The sequence below is a fragment of the Macaca mulatta genome, chromosome 5, assembly GCF_049350105.2.
Source record: "Macaca mulatta isolate MMU2019108-1 chromosome 5, T2T-MMU8v2.0, whole genome shotgun sequence".
Taxonomy (NCBI): domain Eukaryota; kingdom Metazoa; phylum Chordata; class Mammalia; order Primates; family Cercopithecidae; genus Macaca; species Macaca mulatta.
Genome location: NC_133410.1, coordinates 130,203,886 through 130,231,324, shown reverse-complemented (window position 1 = coordinate 130,231,324; position 27,439 = coordinate 130,203,886). Strand labels below are relative to the sequence as shown.

At 38.6% G+C, this 27,439-nt stretch overlaps 1 protein-coding gene across 1 annotated transcript in view; it reads left to right on the top strand.

Moving 5' to 3' along the window:
- Positions 1–18,030: 18,030 nt before the first annotated feature.
- The window catches only part of QRFPR (pyroglutamylated RFamide peptide receptor), a 57,065-nt gene continuing 47,656 nt past the window's right edge, over positions 18,031–27,439 (top strand). The window contains exon 1 of the mRNA XM_015139153.3: positions 18,031–18,670. Within this exon, the coding sequence (XP_014994639.2) occupies positions 18,331–18,670 (340 nt within the window). The 5' untranslated portion in view covers positions 18,031–18,330. The remainder of the gene's footprint in view (positions 18,671–27,439) is intronic.

Below are 27,439 nucleotides of genomic sequence, written 5' to 3'. Positions count from 1 at the left end.
CATTCTATATTGAAATGTTTTCTTTTTGCAAAGAATCATTGTGTTTTATAGTTACCACGATGATTCAATTCAAATGAATACAATCCTTAAGGAAAGCATGATTACAAAAAGGCTTTTATTCTTTTACTTCAATCTTCAACTTAACATTTAACATATATTTTAGAATTAAAGTTTAACACAAATGTCACACCTCTCATTGAGAAGCGATACCTTTAATGAGTAGGCATGAAAATGCAGAAAATGCCTGACTCCCTCTTTACAGGGTAGATATGAAGACGAAAATAATAGTGCATATGAAAGCAACTGAAACATTATATAAAGTATTGGATAAGATATTGTGGTAGACATACACAGAATCTAGAAATGTTAATAAATGCTGATGACTGTGTTCCAAAATACCTTCAGAGAATCCAGACATGTTTTATAACTTAAAGTGATCGATATATATTTTAATAAAAATATATTTATGTCTATAAAGCCAAGAAGCTAATAATGTCATTTTCTCAGTGTAATTATAAATACTTACATTCTATAATATTAGCTACTTTGTAAAACTAAGCAAAATATTAAGCTAATAATGCCATATTTTCAGGGCAAGTATAAATACATTTGATAATATTAGCTACTTGTAAAATTAAGCAAAATATAAAATTACGATAAAAACATGCTATTGTGCAAATATTTTCCACTATATTATCTCAGTCCACACAAATTAGCATTCTCTAAGGAAGAATGGGAACTTGCTAACTTAAAATGATGATGGTTTGTTTAGGATTTAGAAGCAGGGCAATGAGCATTATACAAAAAGTGATGTGTTGTGTGTTCCCGTTGTCCTTCCAGTGGTGTAGGAGCTCAATAATTAACCACAGACAGTGGATAATGATCTAAAAGGGAAATTTGGTATCTAGAAAATAAAGCTGATTGGGGTGGGCTAGGCATTATAAATAGCACAATCTCCAATAGGCCTGATTTCATAAGCTTTGGATCCCATTGTGGATAAACAGTAGACTGGCACTGGCATCTTCAAAGCCACCAAAGCATTCATTCACAGCTCAAACAGGAGAATTTACTCCCTGATTTTTTTTAATGAAACAAGGTAAATTTTGAGCTGCTTTCTTAATATAAGCTCCATTTTCTAAGTTATTGTTTTATTTAACACAAACCTACCCTGTTAAGTATAGCCGGAAAGAGAAGAGCGAAGGGAAAGAAAGCAGATCCACTATGGAATGGCGGGGATCCAGGTCACATGCTCTTCTGGAAAGGTCCCCGGAAATTCTGGCATCTGCGTTGACTCAGACTCTTGTTAACACTTGTATTGTACACATTAAAAAGGAGGAAACCTTTAAAACACTAGTAGGAGGGGTCACTTGCTTATGTCACCCAGAATACATGGTGCTGTCATGCCTGCCCTTCCTCCTTCTCCGGGCAGGTATAGCTGGAGGAGCTGCTTAGAGTCATCCTCCTGCTGTGAAGATCTGTCATTTTCTCAGGTGTGCTATCAACAGTGTCTTGCCACTAAATCTGCTGAGATAGTCACTGGTCCATGAGAGACAAATCTTGTCACCAGTTTACTAGAGCACTTTGGTTGCAAGATGTCACCAGGTGTTTCCATGAACACTTAGGTCCTAACCCCCAGATCCAGGAAAATTTGGACTTCTTCTGAGTGATATAGAAATACAGGCCCACTAAGATTGTGGGGCTTTAGCCAGTATTTCTTTCCCTTGGTGGACACTGGCCAATATCCATCATCAAAAGAGCCATCTCTGCCCTGAGCTTGCCAACCACAGAAAACTCTGAGAAGAATAGGCTTCTGCAATTTCATGGCTAATCTGTAGGTCTCTTCCCAGACTGTAAAAGACCTAAACATTAAACACAAATTCAAAAAAGCAAACTAACAAACCAATCATGTAGCCAAACAAATGCAAACACTGGATATAGTTTTCAGGATGAATGGATGAATCCCATGTGCTATTTGGTATTCAAGGAACCTAAAGGAATGTATTTATAGTCTATATCCTGATACAGGAGAGTGATAGCAAATGACACCCACAGATTCTTAAATTGCATCACTGTCATCCTGGATGTCCCCTGAGTTGAGTGGCTGTTATAACACAACTCTCACTCGGAAATAATTCTGGCAATATGTTTTCCTGCAAGAAGCAAGACTTATTTCCTCTACTTCTGAATGCCAGATTTGGGACTTTAATTATCAAATGGGTGTCCCTGGTTCAAATGTCTATACATAATAGAATCAGAAGGGAGTTTTTAATCTGAGACTTTGTGAAAATTTATTTAGGAAGCATTTCTATAGCTTCCTAAATAAATTTAAGGAATTTAAATACATAAGGGATTCTTCTAGATTACATTTACAAGTATAAGTTTATTTAATCCTCATAACACCTTTTTGAGAGAAAGTTTTTTTTTAATTTAATGTTTTATTAGTACGTGGTAGCATTTTTTGATGTGCATACATATTCATAGTTCTAAAGCTATTCTTATGGCTTTTTTTATTATTATACTTTCAGTTCTAGAGTACATGTGCACAATGTGCAGGTTTGTTACATATGTATACATGTGCCATGTTGGTTTGCTGCACCAATTAACTCATCATTTACATTAGGCATATCTCCTAATGCTATCCCTCCCCCAGTCCCCCACCTCATGACAGGCCCCAGTGTGTGATGTTCCCTGCCCTGTGTCCAAGTGTTCTCATTGTTCAATTCCCTCCTACAAGTGAGAACATGCAGTGTTTGGTTTTCTGTCCTTGCGATAGTTGGCTTAGAATGATGGTTTCCAGCTTCATCCATGTCCCTGCAAAGGACATGAACACATCATTTTTTATGGCTGCATAGTATTCCATGGTGTACTTGTGCTATATTTTCTTAATCCAGTCTATCATTGATGGACATTTGGGTTGGTTCCAAGTCTTTGCTATTGTAAATATTGTGGCACTATTCATGAGAGAAAGTATTTCTATGGTCTCACTTTACAGAGGAAGAAACTGCATCCAAGTTTCCCCAGTGAGAGGATGGCAGAGACAGGATGCAAACCCTGGGCATCTGAGTCAGTTGTATAAAGACACCTCTGGCATGGATTTACTGCATCTCACTCTAAATATAATCTTTGATGAGAATTACATACATTTAATCATGCACATGATTTTCTAAGATGTGCTATCAACAGTGTCTTGCCACTAAACCTGCTAAGATAGTCACTGGACCATGAGAGACAAAGTTTGTCACCAGTTAACCAGAGCACTTGGGTTGCAAGATGTCACCGGGCGGTTCCATGAATGCTTAGGTCCTAACCCCAAGATCCAAGTGAATTTGGGCTTCTTCTGAGTGATGTAGAAACACAGGCCCATACAGAAGATAATTCAGTGGGTGTAAATCACATCTACCTCCTTCATATTAAAGAATGGGTGATAGCCTTTAGCCAGTGTGGCTAAAACCTCTTCTCTGTACAATGTATTTGTTGCTTCTCACCTTAGAGTTTCTAATACAGATTATAGAAAATGTCTCTGCATTTCCTTATTGTTTCAGATTTGGTCTTCAAGCATCATGCAATAAACTTCTTCAGAAAAGATTGCTTTCTTCCAAAACACTGCATGAAATTCTGGCTGCCTGCCTTGTTCACTAATGTCAGGAACTCTGTACACCCGACCCTCAAATCTGAACACCTTGTGTCTGCCTGCTTTCGTGGCTGTGGTCTTTCTGCAATCATCAGATTGTTCTGTGCTAATAGTCAAAACACTCCCTTTGGCGGAAGAACTGTTTGCTTTTCAGACTGAATTGGAAACTGATTTTCCATTCTATGGCCCTGGCATTTTCTGGAAAATGGAGCATTAGTAACTGCGTTTGTAGCAGTACCTCAGAAGTGGCCCTGAGGGAGAATGTCTGTTTAAACTAGTGGTGTGTAGGCTACACTATCATGGAAATATAAATAATTATGTGTTACCGTCATCCTAAACCAACTCAGGGGAGTAATACAGGCTTAATATGTTTAAAATCTGCACGAGCACATGCACCATTCTAAGGAGAATGTGCTTCCCCTTGTGGCTGTCTTGACAAAACATCTGCTCAATCTCCTGCTCCATCCATGCTGCAATTATTTAGTGGTTTGCACCATTTTTATGGTTCTTCTCGTAGCATGAGAATCCATAGAACAAGCATTATGGATTTAACACTATCACCTCCCAAATTCGGTCACAAAGCTGATTCTCTGCATTGATTATACACCTGTAGTCTGATTAGCTGCCATTAGCAGATAGATTAGACTGACTGATTATTTTGTTATAAAAATTATCTGTTTAATTCAACAAAACTATTACTTAAAGCAAAGGAGTCGTTATTTATTATACATTAGGGGCTCTCCAACCTAATTACCCATTAGAGTCAGCTGGGGAGCTTTCACCATCTCTGATGCCCATGCTACATTCAAATTAGTTACATCGCTATCTCACAGGTTGACATTCAGATATCACACTTGTTATAGTTCCCCCCGACAATTCCAACATGGAGCTGAATTTGGGAACTACTGATTTACAGGGAGATTTTTTAAATGATCCCATTATTATAACAGAACATAATAGGGAGTATTTGTTTTATTGTTCTACACTGGCTCTATTACTATGCCTTCTTTTATCTGCAATATCTGCATTTTATCGGCATTCAATGAATATAACCTCATTTAATCTCACTATGACCCTATTGTTTTGTCTATGTTATAGTTGATGAAAATAAGGGGCAAAAATTAACTTGTCTAAAATTGTCCATATTATAAGTGACAGAGTCATGATTTTTGCTGACAGCATGGCTCTTAACCCCTATGCTATTCTGACTCCTATTAAATTTTCATATTGTTAAATAGAGTAGCTGTAGTAGCAGCAGCAGCAGGCATTCACAGAGCGCCTACTACACTTAGGATGAATGAGCTACACTTCTAAGTGCTTTACATGGAGGGCAATATGCAACTTCCTGAATAAATACCAACTCTTATTAATAATTGCTTAATTTGCTTCTACATTCTATTGTTGTGCTCTCAGAATACAGCTCTTTTCCTCTCTCCTGTGGCTGCACTGCCATGGAATTGGAGATTGGTCCCCCATGTTTCTTCCCTGTGTTGCTCCATTCCTTCCTCATGCTCACTGCCTTCCCGACATTCCTCATTTACCCCCCTCAGCTTTCTTGACACCCAATTTCCACAAAGATACAAACTGCTCGTGGGCCCCCAAGACCCAGGGAAGAGAGCGTGCCTTCTTCTGGTGTGTGGTAGGAGGAAGAGAGGGTTCTCCTAGCCACATGCCCTGAGAAGGGCGACCTCTGATTGCTCCCTACTTGGAATCTATTGCCACTCTGCCTTGTCATGACCAGCTGGGTTCCCTCACAGGAAACTCTTCTGAGGTTCTGCAGCTGAACCCACTTAACTGCTGCTGGTGCCAGTGGAGCCCAGTGTGGGACCAGGGACCACTCCTGAACTACAAAAGACACCAAAGAGTCACTCAGTATAAAGAGGGTGTGTACACACTCATTGATCACAGTAGGACCTTTAGCCCACTCTCAAATAGATTGTTGATTTATTTCTGTGGCCACACTCTATATCTTAGTTTTAATAATTGTGTCTCTGTTTTTTTCTTCACTCTCACCTTCACGTACATGCCTCTGAACAGGCCCTGACCCAATGACCTTGTCCTAGTCCCTTAAGCCCCACTAGGGTCTGTTGTCCAAGCCCCTAATTCCAGCCCCTAGCCTGGACTGGCCACCTGCCACAGATCTCCTTGACACCCAGTGGCTAGTCTTGTCCTGTGCCTATGACCAGGTGCTCTGATTCCATTTGCCAGTCTCTCGGGGTGTTTTTCACATAATTACTTACTGTGGAGACTTGTCCTGTGACCTTCTCTATTCTGGGGTTCTGGTATATTTCTGGTTATGGGTCTTTTCTAACATGACCCGTCCCAAGTGCCATTTGAGCCTGAGGTTTGGCAGCCTTCTCTCCACTGGTGCTGGTGTTTGTGATAAATTATTTATATCCACATGGAAGTTTGTTTATTGCTGAGCTATGTCATAGGCTTCTAGCAGTTTTCCCCACCGGTCTCAGGATGGCTGGCACAGACTGCTCCTTTATTAAAGGGGCCAGGTTGCTTTTAGTGAAAACATTTAAAAATTATATTCAAACACGACAAATCTGTAAGCAGGTACACAATATTCCTTAGATCATCAATGGGCATCACCCCTTCCTACACACCCCACTTCCCTCATCCATCTCCATGATCGGTGACAGCCTCCAGCCCAGGCCCATCCTTCCCTGTAACCCTGTGCATCCCTCCTCATAGGGCTCACCTGTCAAGTTCAATACCCATTCAGTAAACATTCTGCATGCTGTGGCTGCATATTAGTGCCACCTGGAACCTTTTTAATTAAATTAGAATATCTGCAGATGGGACCTCAGCATTGGTGGTGTTAAGAGCTCCCCGGGTGATTCTAATGTGTCTCCAAGCCTGAGAACTTCTGACTTAGGAAAATTAGGCCTCAGTCTTTTATACGAAGTTGAAAAGGCCCTGCCACCCAGGATTAAGTTGCATCTAATTTATCATTTTATTCTTAATATGCAACATAGCATGTGGCATTTCTTGGGAACAATGTGTATTTGATGAATAAGTAAATAGATATCCTAAAATGTGTTTATGACTTTTCCCTGAGGCTGAAAGCTAGGATTTCTGTCCACTAAACCTAATTGGCTGAAAGTTAAAAACAAATACATTCCAAGCATGTTCACATCCAATTATAAAAATTTTAAATTTTGACATTCTTGACACCTCTACTTTTGAAAACTTGCAGAATTTTCTCCATATATATATATATATATATATATATATATATATATATATATCTTTATTACAGGAAAAATAGAAAACACATAACCAAAACAAAGAAACTAAAAAATATTTGTACTTATACCATCTAGAAATAAACTGATGTTAATCCTTTACTATCTCTTCATTTACTATGCATATGTATTCTTGGATACATTACATTGAATCATCATCTTATTCACTCAGCAATATATCATATGAAATGTTATTAACCTTATTAATACATAACTTGTAGACAAGTCAGCTAACCATTAGGGAGGTGAAAATTTAAATTCAGAATCTCATAAAAGGACTCTCATATGGTTTGACTGTATCCCCACCCAAATCTCATCTTGAATTCCCACGTGTTGTGAGAGGAACCCAGTGGGAGGTAATTCAATTGCGGGAGCAGGCCTTTCCTGCTCTCATGAGACCTAATGGTTACGAAAAGTGGAGTTTCCCTGCACAAGCTCTCTTCTCTTGTCTGCTGCCATGTGAGATGTGCCTTTCACCTTCTGCCATGATTGTGAGGCCTCCCCAGCCATGTGGAACTGTAAGTCTAATTAAGCTCTTTCTTTTGTAAATTGCCCAGTCTCAGGTATGTCTTTATAAGCAGCATGAAAAGGGACTAATACAGATTCTAAGAAGACCTTTCTAAAATTCAGCTACAGTATCTCTTTTGTGCTTCATTAGTGGTTGAATCCTTAAATAATATTTGTGTTTGAAAGAACAAAACTTAAGGCCTGTGAAATAAAGTTATTCCCCAGTAGAGAATAGGGAGGGTGCAAAAGCAAGAATTTTAATGAAAATGAAAACATTACTTAGGAGTTTTGAGTACTAAAATCATAACATTCTTTTAAACTTATGATTGCCTTTTGCTTTTGGCAAAAGAAATCATAATAGCTAATTTTCATCAACAACAGGTATCCCATTGTTCCGTTAGTCCAGCTATACTTAAAAATATGTAGCTACTTTGGCAAAATTCCTTTCTAAAAACTTGTCTTGATAATCTCCCTCCCTTTACTAAGTCATTTTAGAAGTCTACCAGAGCCGGCCTCAAATTCACTGTTTAAAATCCCCACTTTCCTTCTTGAGGAAATTGAGAGTTTACCCATGTCTAGTCTTCACTGTTTTTCTTGGACATCTGATTTCCAAAAGATTTTTGGTGATGATTATTCAGACACGTTGGTTAAATTCTCTTCATGCTTTACTTACACAGTCTATTGCTGATCTCCATGCAGAATTGAAGGGATTCACTTGAACAGTGAAACAACACAGCTGAGCCCCTTAGCTTTCATAATGAATTCACTCACTGGCAGACACGTCATGTCCAGAGCACATGGATCTCTTTTCAATCAACAATAGCGCTTACCCCATTTATCTCAACTTAGAGCCATTTGTCATATGGCTCCTGTCCAAAGCCTGACAGAGATAATTGACATTCAGGGCTGGTAGTTTATGAAATATCAAGGGTTATCATTTGCTAAGTTTCCTCCAATCAGGTCAGATCACTAGAAAGCAAGATACTGTACCTGCATTATCTTATTCTGGCTCTCTGTAGAAATCACTTTATAAACTATGACTTGAATTATGCCTTCAGCTTGCATCAAGTTTGCTATTAGGAATGGCTATTAGCAACTATACTTTGCTTGTCATGAAGTTTACAGAAAGCCCATGGTTATTAAAGACACCATCCATTATGTATTTCAGTATTTCTTATATGAAGACTAATGTGGTAAATTTTTCTCAGAGGTCAAAATCCGAAGAAAGTTGTTCTCTTTTGACAGTATGCTTCCTTTCTTTTTTAGGTTATGAGGATTTCAATTCTCCCTTATATTTTTCTTTTGGCCCTAACTCCATAGCTGTCAGAAGCTGATAGCTAAGTCTTCTGATCCATTAGTTTAGTGTCCCATAATCTAGGTTTGCTGATATAATTATCTGCCTAGCTTTTATCATTACCAACCTCCTGTCTCCTTCTCCTCCCTGTCCTCCTTTTTGTTCCAGCCTCATGGTTTATATTTTCCTCATTGGTAGTAAAGACAGTATGGGGTTGAGAGTATGATTGCCTGGAATTTTGAGAAACAAACTACCAGTTTTTAGCTGTGTGACCTTGAGCAAGTTTCATTATATTATCTATGCCTCACTTTTTCATTTTTCAAAGAGGCTAATAAAAGCCTACCTCATATGATCGTTATGAAAATTAAATGAAACAATGCAGACAAAGTATTGTTTAAAAGATATTATTTTTGCATTTTTTCTTTTTAAAAATTGTGGTAAAATGCACATAACATAAACAGGGTATACTGTACATTTACCATCTTAACCATTTAAGTACTGTACATTGTTGTGCAGCCAATCTCCAAAACCCTTTTCATCTTGCAAAATGAAAACTTTATATCCCTTAAATAACAATTCTCCATTCTACTCTCTTCCCAGGCTTTGAGAACCACCATTCCCTATGCTTTTGACTATACTAGATACCTCATATAAGTGAAACTTAGAGTATTTGTCCTTTTGTGACTGGCTTATTTCACTTAGCATAATGCCCTCAAGGTTCATCCATATTATAGCATATGTTAAACTCTCCTTCCTTTGAAAGGCTGAATATTATTTCATGGTATGTGTATACCACATTTTGTTTACCCGTTAATCTGTCGATGGACACTTGAGTTGCTTCCACCTTTTGCCTGTTGTGAATAACGTAGCCATAAACATGGGTGTAAAAATGTCTCTTCTAGACCGTGTTCTCAATTACTCTGGTACCCAGAAGTAGAATTGCAGAATCATATGATAATTCTATTTCTATTTTTTTGAGGAACCACCATGCTATTTTCTATAATGGTGCTATCAGTTTACATTCCAACCAACAGTGTACAGTGGTTCTCTTTTCTTCACATCCTTGCCAACATTTGCTATCTTTTGCCTTTTTGATAATACCCATCTTAACAGGTATGTGGTGACATCTCATGCTGGTTTTGATTTGCATTTCCTTAATAATGAAAAATGGCCTCTTTTTGCATGCTTGTTGCCCACTTGTATATCTTATTTGGAGAAATGTCTATTCAAGTCATTTGCCTATCTTTTAAGGGGATTGTTGTTGCCCTTGTTAAATGGTAGGAGTTATTTTTATATTCTGGATATTAATGCCTTATTAGATATGTGATTTGCAAAATTTTTTCCATTCCATAGATTTCCTTTTCACTCTGTTGTTTGTGTTCTTTGAGGCATAGAAGTTTTAAATTTTGATGTGATACAGATTATCTATTTTTACTTTTGTTGCCTGTACTTTTAGTGTAATATCCAAGAAAGTATTGTCATATCCAATGTCATGAAGGTTTTCCACTATGTTTTCTTCCAAGAGTCTTATAGTTTTAGCTCTTATGTTTAGGTCTTTGATTAATTTTGAAGTAATTTTTGTATATGTAAGGTAAAGGTTCAAATTCATTATTTTACATACTAATATCCAGTTTTCCCAGCACCATTTGTTGAAAGACTGTCCTTTCCCCATCAAGTGGTCTTGGTACCCTTGCCAGAAACCATTTGGCCATGTATGTGAGAGTTTATTTCTGGGCTCTCCATTTGATTCCATTGGTCTACATGTCTATCTTTACGCCAGCACCATGCTGTTTGATTACTACTGAAATGTTATAAGTTTTAAAACTAGGAAATGTGAGATCTCCAATGCTATTCTTCTTCAAGATTGTTTTGGATATCTTTTCACCCAAGCAAATAAAAAAAATTGTTTTGGTCATTCAGGGTCCCTTAAGATTCCATATAAATTTAGCATAGGTTATTCTATTTCTGCAAAACATATAGTTGGGATTTTGATAGGTATTATATTAAATGTGTAGATTACTTTGGGTGGTATTGATATCTTAGCAACATTATGTTTTCCAATCTATGAACACTGAATGTCTTCCCATTTATTTGTGTATTTTTAAATTTCTTTCAGCAACATTTTGTAGTTTCCAGTGTACAAGTTTTTCTCCTCTTTGGTAAAGTATATTCCTAAGTATTTTATTGTTTCTGATACTATTGCAAATGAAATTGTTTTCTTAATTTCCTTTTCAGGTTTCTCTTGTCAGTGTATAAAAATGCAACTTATTTTTGTGTGTTGATTTTGTATCCTGTAACTTTGCTGGATTTGCTTATGAGTTCTAGCAGTTTTCTGTGCAATCTTTAGGTGCAATTATTTTTTAAACATAAGTTACCTCCAGTCTTTTCTTAAGGTAATTAACATGGATAAAAATACCCAATATATACAATTACATAATCTCTCTCATTCTCTCTCTTTTGCTGAAAGCACTTTTCACAAAAAAATCAATTTATTCTGGGCTTCCTGAAATTACTCTTTTTCGATATTTTTGTATCTGTTCATATACATAAACATATATACACACACACACATATATATACATATACACACACACATATCCATCAAAATTCCTGCTTTGTAGCAGAGTTCAGAATATTGATTCTATGCAAACTTGTAGCATACCGTGGTTACTACTCTTGCTTTTTAAAATTTCTCATTGAGATACTCTGCTACTATGGTGTCAGAAATTTTAAAGCTCCTCAGTCCTCTTTATTCAACTTCCATTTTAGAAACTATAACCAAGAGATCATACAATCTTTTCTAAATATCATTAACTTGGTTTCTTGCAGCTTAGAATCCCTATCTGACAATATGTAGTATGTTCTACATCATCTCCCTCAGAGTTGGCAGTTTCTCAGGCTTCTGTCACTTCTACCTTACTATCAACCCTTTGCTCACTGGGCAGAATTAAGAACAGAAAACCAAGTCTCCCAGAAGCTTTTTCCTTTTGAAAGACAAAATTCTCAGGAAGGTGAGGAAAATACCACATGCTCTGCTTTTAGACTACTTGTACCTTTAGCAAACATCTAGTGAACTCCCCATCTCTGACAATTTGGTAATCTTTTCTAAGGAAAGTTTGATTATCACAACATCTCACTGACAAGATAAAGTACAGACAGTCTTTTAAAATTACTAGTTGCCTCTCCTTTTGTATTTATCCAGATACTTTCTTCCATGTTCCTATCTTTGAGGGTAGAGAGTTCTTTGGCGATTCTTCTTCACCCTGTGATTTTATTTATTTTGGAAAATAGACCCTCTATCACTCTTGTTTTCTAGTCATGAGAATTTTCAGTAAGCATCAGAAGCCAATCCTGCCTTTCTGGCTTGCTTTATCCCTATTTCTAACATAATCATTTCTACTTCTGTGCCTTTGGAGAGGCTACTCACCCTGTGAGATAAGTGACCTTTCTCTTTTTCAATTTATCTTTTCTTTTAGGCTTGATTCACACTCCACATTCCCCACACAGCATGTATGGATTTGCCTTTGCTTGAATTTCCAGAACATGTTCTTTTTGTGTCTGGATGTGGCACTTGTCACCTTATTTTGAGCTATGAATATTTCTGTCCATCCAGCCCCTCCAACAAGATGGGGTTGGCAAACTGCTGCTGCAAAGGGTCACAGAGTAAATATTTTCTGCTTTGAAAACCATACAATCTCTATCACAAATATGCAACTCTGCCATAGTAGTGTGAAAGCAGCCAAGGATGATATGTAAATGAATTAGCATGTTGTGTTCCAGTAAAATGTTTTTATTTTTATAGGCACTGAAAGTTGAATTTCATACAATTTTATGTGTCATGAAATATATTCTCTTTATGATTTTTAAAAATGATCTGAAAACATGAAAAATATTCCTTGCGCATGAGCTATACAAAAACAGATAGTGAACCATGTCCGGCCCAGGCTGTAGTTTGTTGACCCTAAACTAGATAATGAACTCCCCAAAGGCTGAGCTGTGTTGTGTGCCCTTGTAGGAGTTACCCTTTAAGACTGGGTCTGTTTCTTCACCATACTACTCTTAATGATGAACATAGTGCCTGGCATACAGCAGACATTCAAAACTGTTATTGAACAGAGGCATAAATACTCATTTACTTATCTGGTTTTTAAACAATAAGCAGGTATTTCAGGAAATGGTCATGAGGAGTTTCTGGGGGGGGCAGGAAAGGTCAGGAGTACTGGCAGTGTCTTGTGAGATTAGCCTTGGGCTACCTTAATAGGGGTATTTTCACTAGGTAGAGCATTGGGTGAGTGAGATGTGGGTGGTTGAGATAAAGTCGGTTGGGAGGTTGAAGAGATGAGGGTTGAAGAGGTGTAGAGAAGTCTTGAAAATGAAGTCTAGTGCTATATTATTAGAGGGAGGAAGACACAAAAGAGTTTAAAACTTTAAAGGCAAATGTCATTTTTTTGTACACTTAGCTCCAATCAAACTAGCTTCGAACATGCATTATTTCAAAAAACAATTCTCAAAATCTGGATTCAAAAGCTTTTCAAATATCCTAGGGAGCCACTATGAGAGTTTGTCTTTGCTTTTCAAACTTCCCTGCTTCCCCTATACTCCTTTACTTGTTTTGAAGAGTGTTGAGTAGAACTGGGAAAGATGAACACTATTGCCGACTGCAGTAATGTATGTCTACATAAAGCACAAGAAATTAAATATAGTCATATCAGACCTGCTCTGGCCCTAAGAAAGCCTTGAGATTTCTTCTCTGGGTCACCTGGGGCTGGAATCAGCCTGAAGCTATGCTGCTGACCTTCTTTGATCCCAACACTATGGACCAGGGAGAGGCAGGGCATGTCTTCTATCTATGTGGTTCCTATGTCATTCGAGAGCCGTTCTCTATGACCCAAACTTTCAGTCCCTAGTCCAGAGAATTGGAGTCATAGATGTGAACCATTGCTCCTACAATGGGTTATGATTGGACATCTTCCCTTAGGTTTCCTTCAACAGTTACAATATGAACACATCCTTTTCAAATGCCCTTGGAGCATATACCAAAATAGATAATACCCTTGGCCATAAAACAAACCTCAACAAATCTAAAAGAATGCAATTATACAGAAAATGCTCTCTGACCAAAAGGGAGTCAAACTAGAAAACAGAAAAAAAGCAGAAAAATGTTCAAACACGTGGAAACTAAATAAGACATTTCTAAATAATCCATTGGTCAAAAGAGACATTTAAAAGGAAATTAAAGAGTACATTGAGCTGAATGAAAATGTAAATATAACACATAAAACATGTGGGACACAGTTACACCAGTGCTGAGAGGGAAATTTATGGCACTGAATGCTTACATTAGGAAAGAGAAAAGGTTCCAAGTAAATAATTAACGTTTCTACCTCAAGAAACTAGAAAACGAGTAGCAAAATAAAACGAAAGCAAGTAGAAGGAAGAAAATAATAAGGATAAGAACATGAAAATCAAGAGATGAAATTCAGAGAAAATAATAGAGAAAATCAGTGAAGCTAAGAATTGTTTCTTTGTAAATAGCAATAAAACAACCAAACCTCTAACTAGATTGACAAAAGAGAGAGAGAAGGCAGAAATTATAAAATCAGGAATGAGACAGGGGATATCCTTCAGCCATACAAAGGATATTAAGAGAATACTATTAACAACTCTACACACATAAATTCAGAAGAAATATATCAATTCTTAAAAAAAACTCACCCAATATGGAATAGATAATTTGAATATCACTAAACTATTAATAAAATTAAATCCATCATTTAGGAACACCTTTAAAGGAATTCTTAGAATACTACCAAACTTTTAAAGAAGAATTAATACCATTTCTATATAGTCTTTTCTAGAAAATAGAAAAGGAGAGAATGCTCCCAATTCATTCTATGATGCTATTATTACCTGAATGCCAAAACCAGGATAAAAAATACAAAAAGAAAAAAAATTACAGACCAATAGCCCTCATGAAGATAGACATAAAATTCTTTAAAATCCTAACTAATAGAATTTAAAATGTATATAAAGAATTACACACCATGACTAAAATGGGGTTTATTTAAAATATTCAAGGCTGATTCAATATTCAAAAGTCAATCAATGTAATCCACCATTTTAACTGGCTGAAGAAAAAAATCACATGATAGTATTAATTGATGCAGAAAATCATTTGACAAAATTTAACACCATTGATAGAATCTCTCCACAAGTTGAGAGTAGAGAGTAACCTTCTCAAGTTGATAAAGAACATCTGCAACTAACATCATACTTAATGGTGAAAGAAGGCTGAATACATCCTTATAAGATTGAGCACAAGACAAGGATCTCTATTCTCCATTGCCATTTAACATAGTAAACTGTGTTCTCCAACCATTGCGCTAAGGCAAAAAAACAAAACAAAACAAAACAGGCCGGGCGCGGTGGCTCACGCCTGTAATCCCAACACTTTGGGAGGCCGAGACGGGCGGATCACGAGGTCAGGAGATCGAGACCATCCTGGCTAACACAATGAAACCCCGTCTCCACTAAAAATACAAAAAAATTAGCCGGGCGTGGTGGCGGCGCCTGTAGTCCCAGCTACTCGGGAGGCTGAGGCAGGAGAATGGCGGGAACCCGGGAGGCGGAGCTTGCAGTGAGCCGAGATCGCGCCACTGCACTCCAGCCTGGGCGACAGAGCGAGACTCCGCCTCAAAAAGAAAAAAAAAAACAAAAAACAAAACAAAACAAAACAAAAAAACAAACAAACAACTAAAACAGGAAATAAAGAGCATACAGATCAGAAAGGAAGAAATAAAACTGTCTTTCTTCTCAGATAATGTGATTGTCTATGTAGAAAAGTCCAAGAAATCTACCAAAAAAAAAAAAAAAAACCCTCTGTATTAGTCCATTTTCACACTGTTGATAAAGACATACCCAAGACTGGGCAATTTACAAAAGAAAGAGGTCTATTGCACTTACAGTCCCACATGACTGGGGAGACCTCACAATCATGGTGGAAGGCAAGGAGGAGCAAGTCACATCTTACATGGATAGCAGCAGGCAAAGAGAGAGCATGTGCAGAGAAACTGCTGTTTTTAAAACCATCAGATCTCATGAGACCCATTCACTATCATAAGAACAGCACAGGAAAGACCCACCCCCATGATTCAATCATCTCCCACTGGGCCCCTCCTATAACACATGGGAATTATGGGAGCTACAAGATGAGATTTGGGTGGGGACACAGAGCCAAACCATATCAACCTCCTAATAAAATTAAGTGAATTCATCAACATTGGAGGAATCAAGGTCAACATACAAAATAAATTGGATTTCTGCATACTAGTAATGAACACATGGAACCAAAAATGAAAAATTCAATACAGTACCATGTACAAATGTCCCCCCAAAATGAAATACTTAGGTGCAAATCTAAAAATATGCACAGGACTTACATGCTGAAACTGTAAAATGCCTTTGAAATGAATCAAAGATCTAAATATATGGAAAGACATTCTACTCATGGATTGAAAAACCAACCTAGTAAATATGTCAATTCCTATCAAAATCCCAGCAAGGTTTTTTGTAGACATAGACAAGTTGATTGTAAAATGTATATGAATAAGCACAGGTCTGAGAATAGTTACAATAATTTTGAAAAATAAGAATGAAGTAAGAGAAATAACTCTACTTGATTTCAAAACTTATTATACAGCTACAGTAGTCAAGAATGTGGAGGATAGATAGACACATAGATCAATTCAACAGAATAGAGCTCCCAAAACATAAAATATAAAACTATAACAGTTTTAGAAAAATACCTAAGAGAAAGTTTTTGAGAAATAGGCTTTGGTGAAGTTGTTAGACTGAACACTAAAAGCTATCTATAAAAGAAAACATTGATAAATATGACTTCACTAAAACTAAAAGCTGTTCTGTAAGAAGATAAATAACAAGTTACAGACTGGAAGAAAATATTTGCAAACCATTTACTGACAAAGGAATTGTACGTACAATATAATATAAAAAGAACTTTCAACAGCAAATAAACTAAACAATACAATTAGAAATTGACAAAACACAAAACACATGGAAAGACGTTTCACCAACGAAGATACAAAGATGGCAAATAAGCACATGAGAGGTTCAATATTACTTGCCATTAGGGAAATGTAAATTAAGGCCCTAAAGAGTTATCACCACACATCTATTAGAACAGCTTAAAAAAATAGTGACAAAACCAAATGCTGGCAAGGATGTGGAGAAACGTTAACTTGTCATGCACTGATGGTAGAAATGGAGACTTGTACAGCCACTCTGAAAAGTAGTCAATCTCTTTAAAAATTAAATATACACATTACAGACTCAATAATCAAAACCTTTTGGTATTTCCTATAGAAAGGAAAACTATGTTCACACAAAAACCAGTACATGATTCTTTATAGCAGCTTTATTTGTAATCGCTCAAAATGGTAATCAAACAAAATGTCCTACAAGAAGAGGTGCATGGTTAAATAAACGGTGATACAGCCTCAGCAATAAAAAGAAACAGCCATTAATACATGCAACAACTTGGATGGATTTAAAAGGTATTAGGCTAAGCGAAGGAAATTCAATATCAAAAGGAAGCATATTGTATGATTTCCCTTATATAATGTTCTGACAAAAGTTGAGAGAGAACAGATTAGTAGTTGCGAGGGGTCAGAGATGGTGGAGGGAGGGGCTTGGTGTGAGTATAAAAAGCACCAAGGAGATTTTTGTGGTGATAGAAGAGTTTGTATCCTGATGGCTACAGGAATCTACACTTGAGATAAAAACACGCAAACACTGTACCTGTGTCAAATTCCTGGTTTTATATTGTTCCCTAGTTAACTAAGATGTAACGAATGGAGGAAACTGGGTGAAGGGTGGGTACACAGGATCTTTCTGTATTATCTTTGCAATTTCCCACGTTCTATATTTTAACTATCTTAATTATTTTTCAATACAGAAAATAATTTAAAATAAACCTTATTTGCCTTGGGTAGTTGTGGCTCCCATTATTTTTCAAGAGGAGAAACTTGAAACTGTGGAATCCCGCAATACCCAGTTTCACATATAAGCATGACCTGACTGGGGCCATGCCCTGAGAAAGGCGCCGGGCGGCAGCAAGGTGGGGAGCCAGGGAAGTCTTCCCTCGCCGTGAGGGTGCGGGGAAGCGACCTTGGCGCCACTGAAGCTGGGTGTGAGGGGGGCGTCACCGAGTTCAGCCCCACCCTCCGCCGCTCCCCAACCGTGTCCGGCGTCCGCATCGCATGGCCAGAAGGCGGGGAGCGAGAGGCGCTGGGACCCTCGCGTGGCGCTCCATCACCCCGTACCGTCGCGGCGCCTCGCCTTAGGGAAGAGCAAGGGAAGAACTTTACTTGAACCGCGAATATTTTTTGGCCACTGAGATTGAGTTTCCCAGTGCTTTGGCTTCCTGCCTGTTTATCGTGGATTTGATCCCTGAGCTGCTCGCCTTTCCCTAACCTCCTGCGATGCAGCCGAGAGCCCTCCCGCGCGCCTGAGTCCAGAGCCGAGGAGGGGAGGCGGCCTCCTCCCGGTTCCCCCGAAGCCCTCCCTGCGCCGCGGATGGCCAGGAAGTAGCGGGCGGTGGCCCCGCGTCCCGGGAGCGCACAGCAATGCAGGCGCTCAACATCACCCCGGAGCAGTTCTCCCGGCTGCTGCGAGACCACAACCTGACGCGGGAGCAGTTCATCGCTCTGTACCGGCTGCGACCGCTCGTCTACACCCCAGAGCTGCCCGGGCGCGCCAAGCTGGCCCTCGTGCTCACCGGCGTGCTCATCTTCGCCCTGGCGCTCTTTGGCAATGCTCTGGTGTTCTACGTGGTGACCCGCAGCAAGGCCATGCGCACCGTCACCAACATCTTTATCTGCTCCTTGGCGCTCAGTGACCTGCTCATCACCTTCTTCTGCATCCCCGTCACCATGCTCCAGAACATTTCCGACAACTGGCTGGGGGGTAAGAGTCGCGCCCTGCTCCTTCTCGGTTAACCCTCTGCTTTTCAGGCAGATTTTTAACTTTGGTTTGTTTAATTATTTGAAATATTTTTTATCTTACTTTTAGTAAGAAAACCAGGGGAGAAAAATCTGGTAATTACAGAAAAGGGAGCTGAAATAAGTGGCGACGGGTGCGACTCCCCACATCACTGCTCAGGACCTTTCCCAAGCCTTTCCCCAATGTATGTCTCTATGCCACAAGGAGGAAGCGCTGGACGGGAATCAGAGGCGGCAAAAAAAACTTACATCCAAGTGAACACAGGTGGCGAAGTTCTAAGAAAGAGCAAACCAAAGTTAAAAATCTCATTTCCTCATTCCCCCAGCCTCCACCCTCACTTCCCAGTGGCTTGCAGACAGCTTCTTGTACCTATGAATATAAAACAAATATAATTCATGTACAGTAAAAATATACTGAACTAGTCCTTTAAAAAATTGTATTAAGTGTCATGCAGGAAGAAGGAACACAGAAAACTGATGCCCTCCTGACTATTAAAAAATGAGAGATGACATTCTCGTCCTTCCGTATAATGGGAACAAAAATGACAGAAGAGAGATGGAGTCACTGAGTTGGGAACAGTGTGTGGAGGTTGGAAAAAAAGATATCCTGTTTCTGCAGATGATCCAGCTGTTCCAAGAACACAGCTGGAGAATGCCCTGGTGTAAACCCATCAGCAGTAGTGTTGTGTTCTCACCAGTGCTTATGGTGCACTGTGGGCCTCCCCATTTTCACGGTTGGGTATTCTTGTGGCCACATCAAAATGGTTAGAAATGTAAGAGAAATAGATCATTATGCCTTCAATCTCTGCTATTTCTATCCCATTACTAATTCTCTTAAAGTCATGGAGGGTGTTTCATCCTACCATTACCAATTTGAGATTGTGAGCATTGCTTTTTTCCCCATTAGCTTAAACTGAGTTTGCTATTAGTGAGTCAGAATGTTAAAATCTTTGATTCTTATCAATCTACAATATAAATATTTTCAGAAAAGCATTAAACATGGAGTACAGAGCATTGACTTGAAAGTAATACACAATGTGGAAAGAAAGACATTGATTTATGAATTAGAGACTTTCTTATGCACACTGATGCAGTAATTGTATTTGGGCATTTTAAAGTTGCTCAGTGCAACTAACTCCATCAAATTAATGGGGTATTTTTTGATCATCATACAGAACTTGTTTTTTGGGGGAAAAGCATGTGAGTTTTCATTTCTAAATGTTTGTGAAAGCAGATTTATGAAGCTTATTTTTACTGGAGATGATTATAGCTCCATTTGTAAAGGTGAAAATAATTATGCAAAGTGGGATTTTATGGTGGGGATCAAAAGACCTGGATTACTATTTTGGCTGTAATACATGTTAATTTTGCATGTCTGAGTCTCAATTTTTCAGTAAAATATTAGGGATTAGAGATGTTTGAAAGTGCAGTGAGTCTGGTCAGGCACAGTGGCTCACGCCTGTAATCCCAACGCTTTGGGAGGCCAAGGCGGGTGGATCACGAGGTCAGAATATCGAGACCATCTTGGCTAACATGGTGAAACTCCATCTCTACCAAAAATACAAGCAACAACAAAAAATTAGCCAGGCATGGTGGCACGCACCTGTAGTCCCAGCTACTTGGGAGGTTGAGGCAGGAGAATTGTTGAACCCAGGAGGCAGAGGTTGCAGTGAGCCAAGATTGTGCCACTGCACTCTGGACTGCGTGACAGAGCAAGACTCCATCTCAAAAAAAAAAAAAAAAAAAAAAAAAAAAAGGAAAGAAAGTGCAGTGAGTCAGATCTTGAGCTCCTGTTCATATTGGGGAATGATGGCCGAGAAAGGCTGTATGGAGCATCTTCCATCCTCAGGGCTTATTTGGGAACTGCCAAGATTTTTCTCAAGTTTTCTTTTCTCCCTGCTTCTTACTTCATGGAGAACATTTCACTTTAGCTTCTAAATACTGAAGGAGAGTAATACATTGCTCATTTATTTTACAGGGTTAGTGTGAGAATAAAGTGTGTTGGTAAAAGTGCTTTGAAAAATATTGGTCATGCCATGAAAGTATAAGGTATTAATTCTATTAAGGGGTGTTTAATTGGGGGTGGCCTATGTTTATCTGGGACAAGATTTATAGAGTAAATAATAATCTTATAAATTGAGTAAATAATACCAAAATTGAAGTGCGAGGGAGAGGTGAGAGCCTGCAGAGGGGTTAGAGATAAATATGAAAATAGAATTAGCTCTAGATCCTTGAGGAATCGCCATACTGTTTTCCATAATGGTTGAACTAGTTTACAATCCCACCAACAGTGTAAAAGTGTTCCTATTTCTCCACATCCTCTCCAGCACCTGTTGTTTCCTGACTTTTTAATGATCGCCATTCTAACTGGTGTGAGATGGTATCTCATTGTGGTTTTGATTTGCATTTCTCTGATGGCCAGTGATGATGAGCATTTTTTCATGTGTCTGTTGGCTGTATGAATGTCTTCTTTTGAGAAATGTCTGTTCATATCCTTTGCCCACTACCATATGACCCAGCCATCCCATTACTGGGTATATACCCAAAGGATTATAAATTATGCTGCTATAAAGACACATGCACACATATGTTTATTGCAGCACTATTCACAATAGCAAAGACTTGGAATCAACCCAAATGTCCATCAGTGACAGATTGGATTAAGAAAATGTGGCACATATACACCATGGAATACTATGCAGCCATCAAAAAGGATGAGTTTGTGTCCTTTGTAGGGACATGGATGCAGCTGGAAACCATCATTCTTAGCAAACTATCACAAGAACAGAAAACCAAACACCGCATGTTCTCACTCATAGGTGGGAACTGAACAATGAGATCACTTGGACTCAGGAAGGGGAACATCACACACAGGGGCCTATCATGGGGAGGGGGAAGGGGGGAGGGATTGCATTGGGAGTTATACCTGATGTAAATGATGAGTTGATGGGTGCAGCACAGCAACATGGCACAAGTATACATATGTAACAAACCTGCACATTATGCACATGTACCCTACAACTTAAAGTATAATAATAATAAATAAATTAAAAAAAAAAAGAAAATAGAATTAGCTTGTGCATTATAGGACAGGATAATCATTGCAAAATTTCCTTAATAAATTAACAAAAGAAAAGTTCAAGAGAATGTAATCTAAGAGCCAAAAATTAATTCACAATTTATTATTTTACAAAGCTATTGAGGATCTCCTATCTGGCAAAGTATTCTACCTTGAGAGTACAAAAGTGCGTAAAGTCTATCTGTGCCCTTCAGGACCTCAGAGAATAGGAGATGGTCCCAAAATTAGCAATAAGAGGATTTGATAGAAAGAGGATCCACTCTGCTCTAGGAGCACAGAATAATCAGGAAGGCTTCCTCAAGGATGTGATGTTCAAGCTAGGTCTTGAAGAATAATTCAGAGAATAATTTAGACTGTTTCCAGCAGAGGATGGAGTGTGTTCTAGGAACAGGGGTCAGTGCCAAGTTGGAGGGAAGAAAGAAGATGGTGTATTCCAAGAATACCATGCAAGGCATTGCAAGAATGCACAGTTTGTATGTGGGGAACGGCAGGAAATGAGACAGAAAAGTAGTGCAACTGGGGAGGAAAGTATTACATATATATATATATGTAATTATGTAAAAACCTAAAATATGAATACCCCCCAGATTCCTTCAGGGATATGGTAGGAAACAGAAAGAAAGCAATGAAGATCACCAGGAAGCAACAGCGACAAAAGAAAGACTCTGTCTCCTCTGAAGGGGGCAGGATTGCAGCATGCTGGAGTGGTGCCCCGGATTGTCACATCCTCTTTTGGTGTTGTTCTTGCTTCCCCACCTCTCCTTCCGAAAAGTTGGCAATACAGATTTTTATGATGCTGACTTCTAAGTCAAATCCAAAAGTATAATGCAATCGAGTAAAAGAAAGCATCTTTATGGCTTGGTCACAGATAATTCATGGACTTCCAGTTTGTGACATCTCTACATTGCCTCTCTCTCAAATATTTCCGATAATGGTAAGGCTGTGAATGACTGTTTTATTTTTCTTTTAGTCCATTCCTCTTTCTTTCTGGGGACCAGCAGCACTTATTGAGTCAAAACCTGCATTTTAACAAGGTTCTCAGTTGTTTCACACGCACATTAAAGTTTGATAAGCACTAGAGAAGTCAGCTCAGGTCTTTACAAGGAAAAAAAAAGTTTGTTAAGCACTACTTGAAGTAAGTAATGGTTCTTAGACCTAGCTACACAGAGAATCTCCTGACGGCCTTTTGGAAATGGCCTGCACCAGCCCCAGCCCAAACCAGTTACACTTGTCTCCAGCCACACTACCTTACAGAGCCCAGTGTCCACAACTCTACTCAGGTCCCCTTTCAGGGACATCATGTTGTTACCTTAAAATTGGTCGTGGCAGGAGTATTCACATAATGGAAATCAGCACTTACTAGTTAGGCCTGTTTTTTAAAAAAGTGAAGAAAAAATCACAAACAAACAGAAATCAAACAGTTGTTTCCAGCACACCACTGAGCAAAGACATTGCGTTTTCTTCTGTACACTGCTGAGGACCATGAATTATAGGTGAGGCAAAGTATAGCCACAAACATGTTTTTAACTGAAGTTGGAAAGAGATACAGCTGATCCACAGCATCTAAGTGTGCCCAGCATGGAGGCAAGCTGACATTCGATTCCTTTCATCCACCTTGCATTACCATCATCCCCTTATTGTCTTACCTTTCATCTACCAGTTGACTCACTCTCTACTCTCCAGGACTCCTTCCAATATGGAGCTAGCAGGAGTGGGGATTCTCTGCCCCCAAGTATTATAAGCAGCATATGATTATGAGTTTTTTATTCCTCATATGAGGGTGGAGTTGTGCTGCCGTGGCCCTTTCCTTTAGGAAAGTTTTTATCTGTTCTCTTCTCTGATTTACTTGGCTAGACTGCAGCAGTGGAGTTGCCCATTGCCTCCTTAGGGCCACCAAATTTACCTATCCTTATCTGCAGCTTGTTCCTCCTCATTTTGTTTTGTTTTTTCCTCTTTTTTATTTTTTTCTTCACAATGTCCAAATGCTCCTCCAAATTCACTCACTGAACATGTTCTGTTTCTTCCAGCTAAATATAGAACAATTGATTTTGCTTGTGACCAGTGCTACAGAACACCACTCTCTTCTCTAAGTTTCCATGAACTGGTCTTTTTTTCTTTCTTTGTTTCCTTTATGTCTCTATCTCTGTATTTTCTGCCTTTTGAGGGTTCTCAATCTTTCTCTTATTTTGCAAGTAAGTGTCCACTGAAGCTTAGCATGCAATCTCTTTTCTTTCATCAATTTCTGCATAGAGGTTATAGTCATGACTCTCACTTCTTTGCTGATGATTCTGAAATCGGTGTCTAATCAATATCATAAGCCATGGTCTTTCACCTGATCTGAAGACTTGGCACTTACACATGAATATCTTACCAACATCCATCATTCTCTCATGTTATCTTGTTCCTCTGCCCAAAGTCTAAAGTATTATTAATGACACTATGAGTCATTCTTGTATTCAGCATTTCCTGGGTATTTCCTGTGTGCACTGGGATATTGCAGGTATTGAGAAAGCCGTGTTCCTGTGGAAAAGCCAAGTTTCCATTAGACTAAGGAGGGAGGAAGCATTCAAAGAAGTGATGGAGAATGCAGGGGGGTTTGTAGATGTCAGGGTCCCAGAGCACGCAGTGCAAGTATTGAGGAGTAGGGAGCTTGAATCAGATTAGGGGATGTTCACAGTCTGATGGGTTTGAGTCCCAAGTTGAGGGATGGGCTGGGAGAGAATGGGACTCGTGGTAGCTGAGGTAAATGAAAATTTAAGGCATAGGAATACTAATTCTGAACAGTTCCCAGAAGGAGATAGAAAATCAGTTCTAATGCTAGCCTGCTTTATGACTCTAAGCATTAATAAGATGAGATGGGGAGTGTTTGGGGTGTGCCTGGAGTAGTGGCCTTGCTAGGATCCTGCTGGATTCTGTATCCACTTCCGTCCTGCTGTGGATGCAGGCACAGCCCGGGGGAGGATGGTCTCCCCAGGTGCACACACAGTTCTGCAGCTCTCTCCCAAATCCTGCTGTGGGCAGTGAAAAGAATTTTCTAGCAGTGGCTGGCAAATTGACTAAAAGCAATTCCAAAAAAAAGGAGTTTGAAATATATTCTAAGTAATGGCAGCATCGCTGGGGGAAGTACACTTTCATGCACCTTTACTACTTTTGAAGAGTACTAGGGTAAGAAAATACAGAAAATTAATTTTCTCAGCAGTGGATATGAGAATTTCTCTTAGAGTGGTAATGCTCAATCTTGGCAACATGAAGGAATCATCTGGGAGTTTTTTAAAACACAGATGCCTGGTTCCTACCCCCTGGAGATTCTGATTTAATTGGTCTGATTATGATAATTGGTATGGAGTTTTCAAAAGTTCCTCAAGTTAGAAAAGTTATAATTTGCAGCCAAAGTTGAAAGCCACTGATGTAGTGTAAATGCTGACAGCACCAGGAGTTCCCAAAGTTAAAAAAGTTATAATTTGCAGCCAAGATTTATAGCCATTGAGGTAGTATAAATGCTGACAGCTCCAGAACTCAGGCTGATATGAAGACTAAAAGAAATAATAGATGTGTTTTTTTTAAAAAGTGCAGTGCCTACCCCATGTACCAGCTCAATGTAGCTATTATGTATTTAAAAAATAGCAATGGCAGTCAGAATGCTTAGAAAATGCAAAAGCAGATTATCTTAACTGGAGTCCAACAAGGAGCTCAGAGGCAATTCTTCCATTTTCTGGAGCCTATTGCATCTTTACTAAAGCCGTTGACGTTTTTAGAGTCTTTCAAGATGAATTTGGAAAGGAGTCAAAAATGGTGAAAAGTTTGGAATATAAGCCATACAAAGAAATACAAGAAGAATTATTCTCTTGCCTGGAGAATAGAACTTTAGTTATAAATTAGCACACCTCACCACAAGGGTTTTTCAGTCTGTTTTGCCCAGGGCCACAGTAGCGGATGTGGGCGGGTAATAGAATGGTAGGAGGCGAAGCTCCAAGCTTCATCATAACAGGTCCTGTCTCTCTTTTTAAGAATTAGAGTTTTGCGTATGATTTTATATGAAAAATGAAAGGATGTAACTGGAAGGAAAGGAGGGAGAGAAAGAAAGCACTCACTGTACACAACATGAAATGTTAGAGTGTGTTTTTAGAGATTGAGAGCTGATACATTGTGAAATGAATTAAAGGAGGTTGTTGAACTTCATTTAGTGAAAAGATCTTAATTTTGAGGGCCAATTTAGAACAGAGAGCTTAACCTGGAACTTCTTCAGTCCCATTTTATTATTCAATCAGTGACTAGAAAACATCAGTTACATTTGTTATATAATTTTTTTTCTATGACATTTCAGAAATTTTACATATGGTAAGATTGGTGTAAAATCAACAGTATTGTGGGGCTTAAAAAGTCAACAGAAATGATAAAAGCTGTTGATGAAGAACTTCCTTATTTAAAATAAGGAAGTATTAAAAAAAAGATGTAAATTAAACAGAGGCCCAACAGCAACAGCAGTTTGGAAGTAAAGTCAGGAATTATGCTATGGACCAGCCTCTGGTTGATCTTTCCTAGAATCCATTATGTGCACACTTTGAGAAGAAAAGATACTGTAGGTCGCTAAATTTTCTTGGTAGGTGGGAGAGTGGCAGTAATAGCAATAGGATTTATGTAAAAGATTCTCTCCACTTAGGACAAGAGCAGTTTACATTTAAAATAATGACAGGAAAGGATTTAGCAGTAAGAAAGTTTTAAACATTTCACTGTGCACTTAGGAGGCATAAAATGAATGCCCTTTTTAGTTTGCTTTTCTAAAACATAACTATTCTTTTCAAGTGGTTGATTTATTAGGATTCTTGTTTATAGGGAGAGAAGCCCAACTTAAACTACCTTAAGAAAAAAAAGGGGCTATTCTACTTCTGCAACTGAAAAGCTCAAAGTTAGGGCTGGTTTTAGGCATAAATGGATTAAAGTCTTCAACAATGACAGTCTTCCCTCTCTGTGGCCAGATTCACTTCCCTCTGTGTTGTGGTTTCATTCTTGAGCTGTCTTTTGCCCAAGTGTGAAAGTTGACCCCAGGAGCTATAAGCTTACATTTTCTTTAAAACTCCCTGTCTCAACCCAAGGGTCCATTGATGGACAAATGGATATACAAAATATGCTGTGTATACACATAGTGGAATATTACTCAGCCATGAAAGGGAAGGAAGTTCTGATACTACAATGTGGATGAACTTTGAAAGCATTATGCTCAGTGAAATAAGCTGGACACAAAAGGACAAATATTGTGTGATTCTACTTATATGAACTATTTAGAATAGGCAAAGTCATAGAAACAGAAAAGATACTAGTGTTACCAGGGGGTATGGGGAGGGCAGAGTGGGGAGTTATTGCTCGATGCTTAAATTTCTGTTTGGGGTTATGAAAAAGTTTTTGAAACAGATAGTGGTGATCACTGCATGAGACTATGAATGTGATTAATGCCACTGAATCATACACTTAAAAATGGCTAAAATCATAAGTTTTATGTTATATATATTTTACCACAATAAAAATTCTGGAATAAAAAATAAAACTTTTTATCTCAGGAAATAAGAGAGAGAACTTCCTGGTAGTTGCAGAAAATTCTGGAAGGATTCTAGCCAGTTTGGCCTTGCTGTCTTACCCATAGAACTAATCATGCACCTC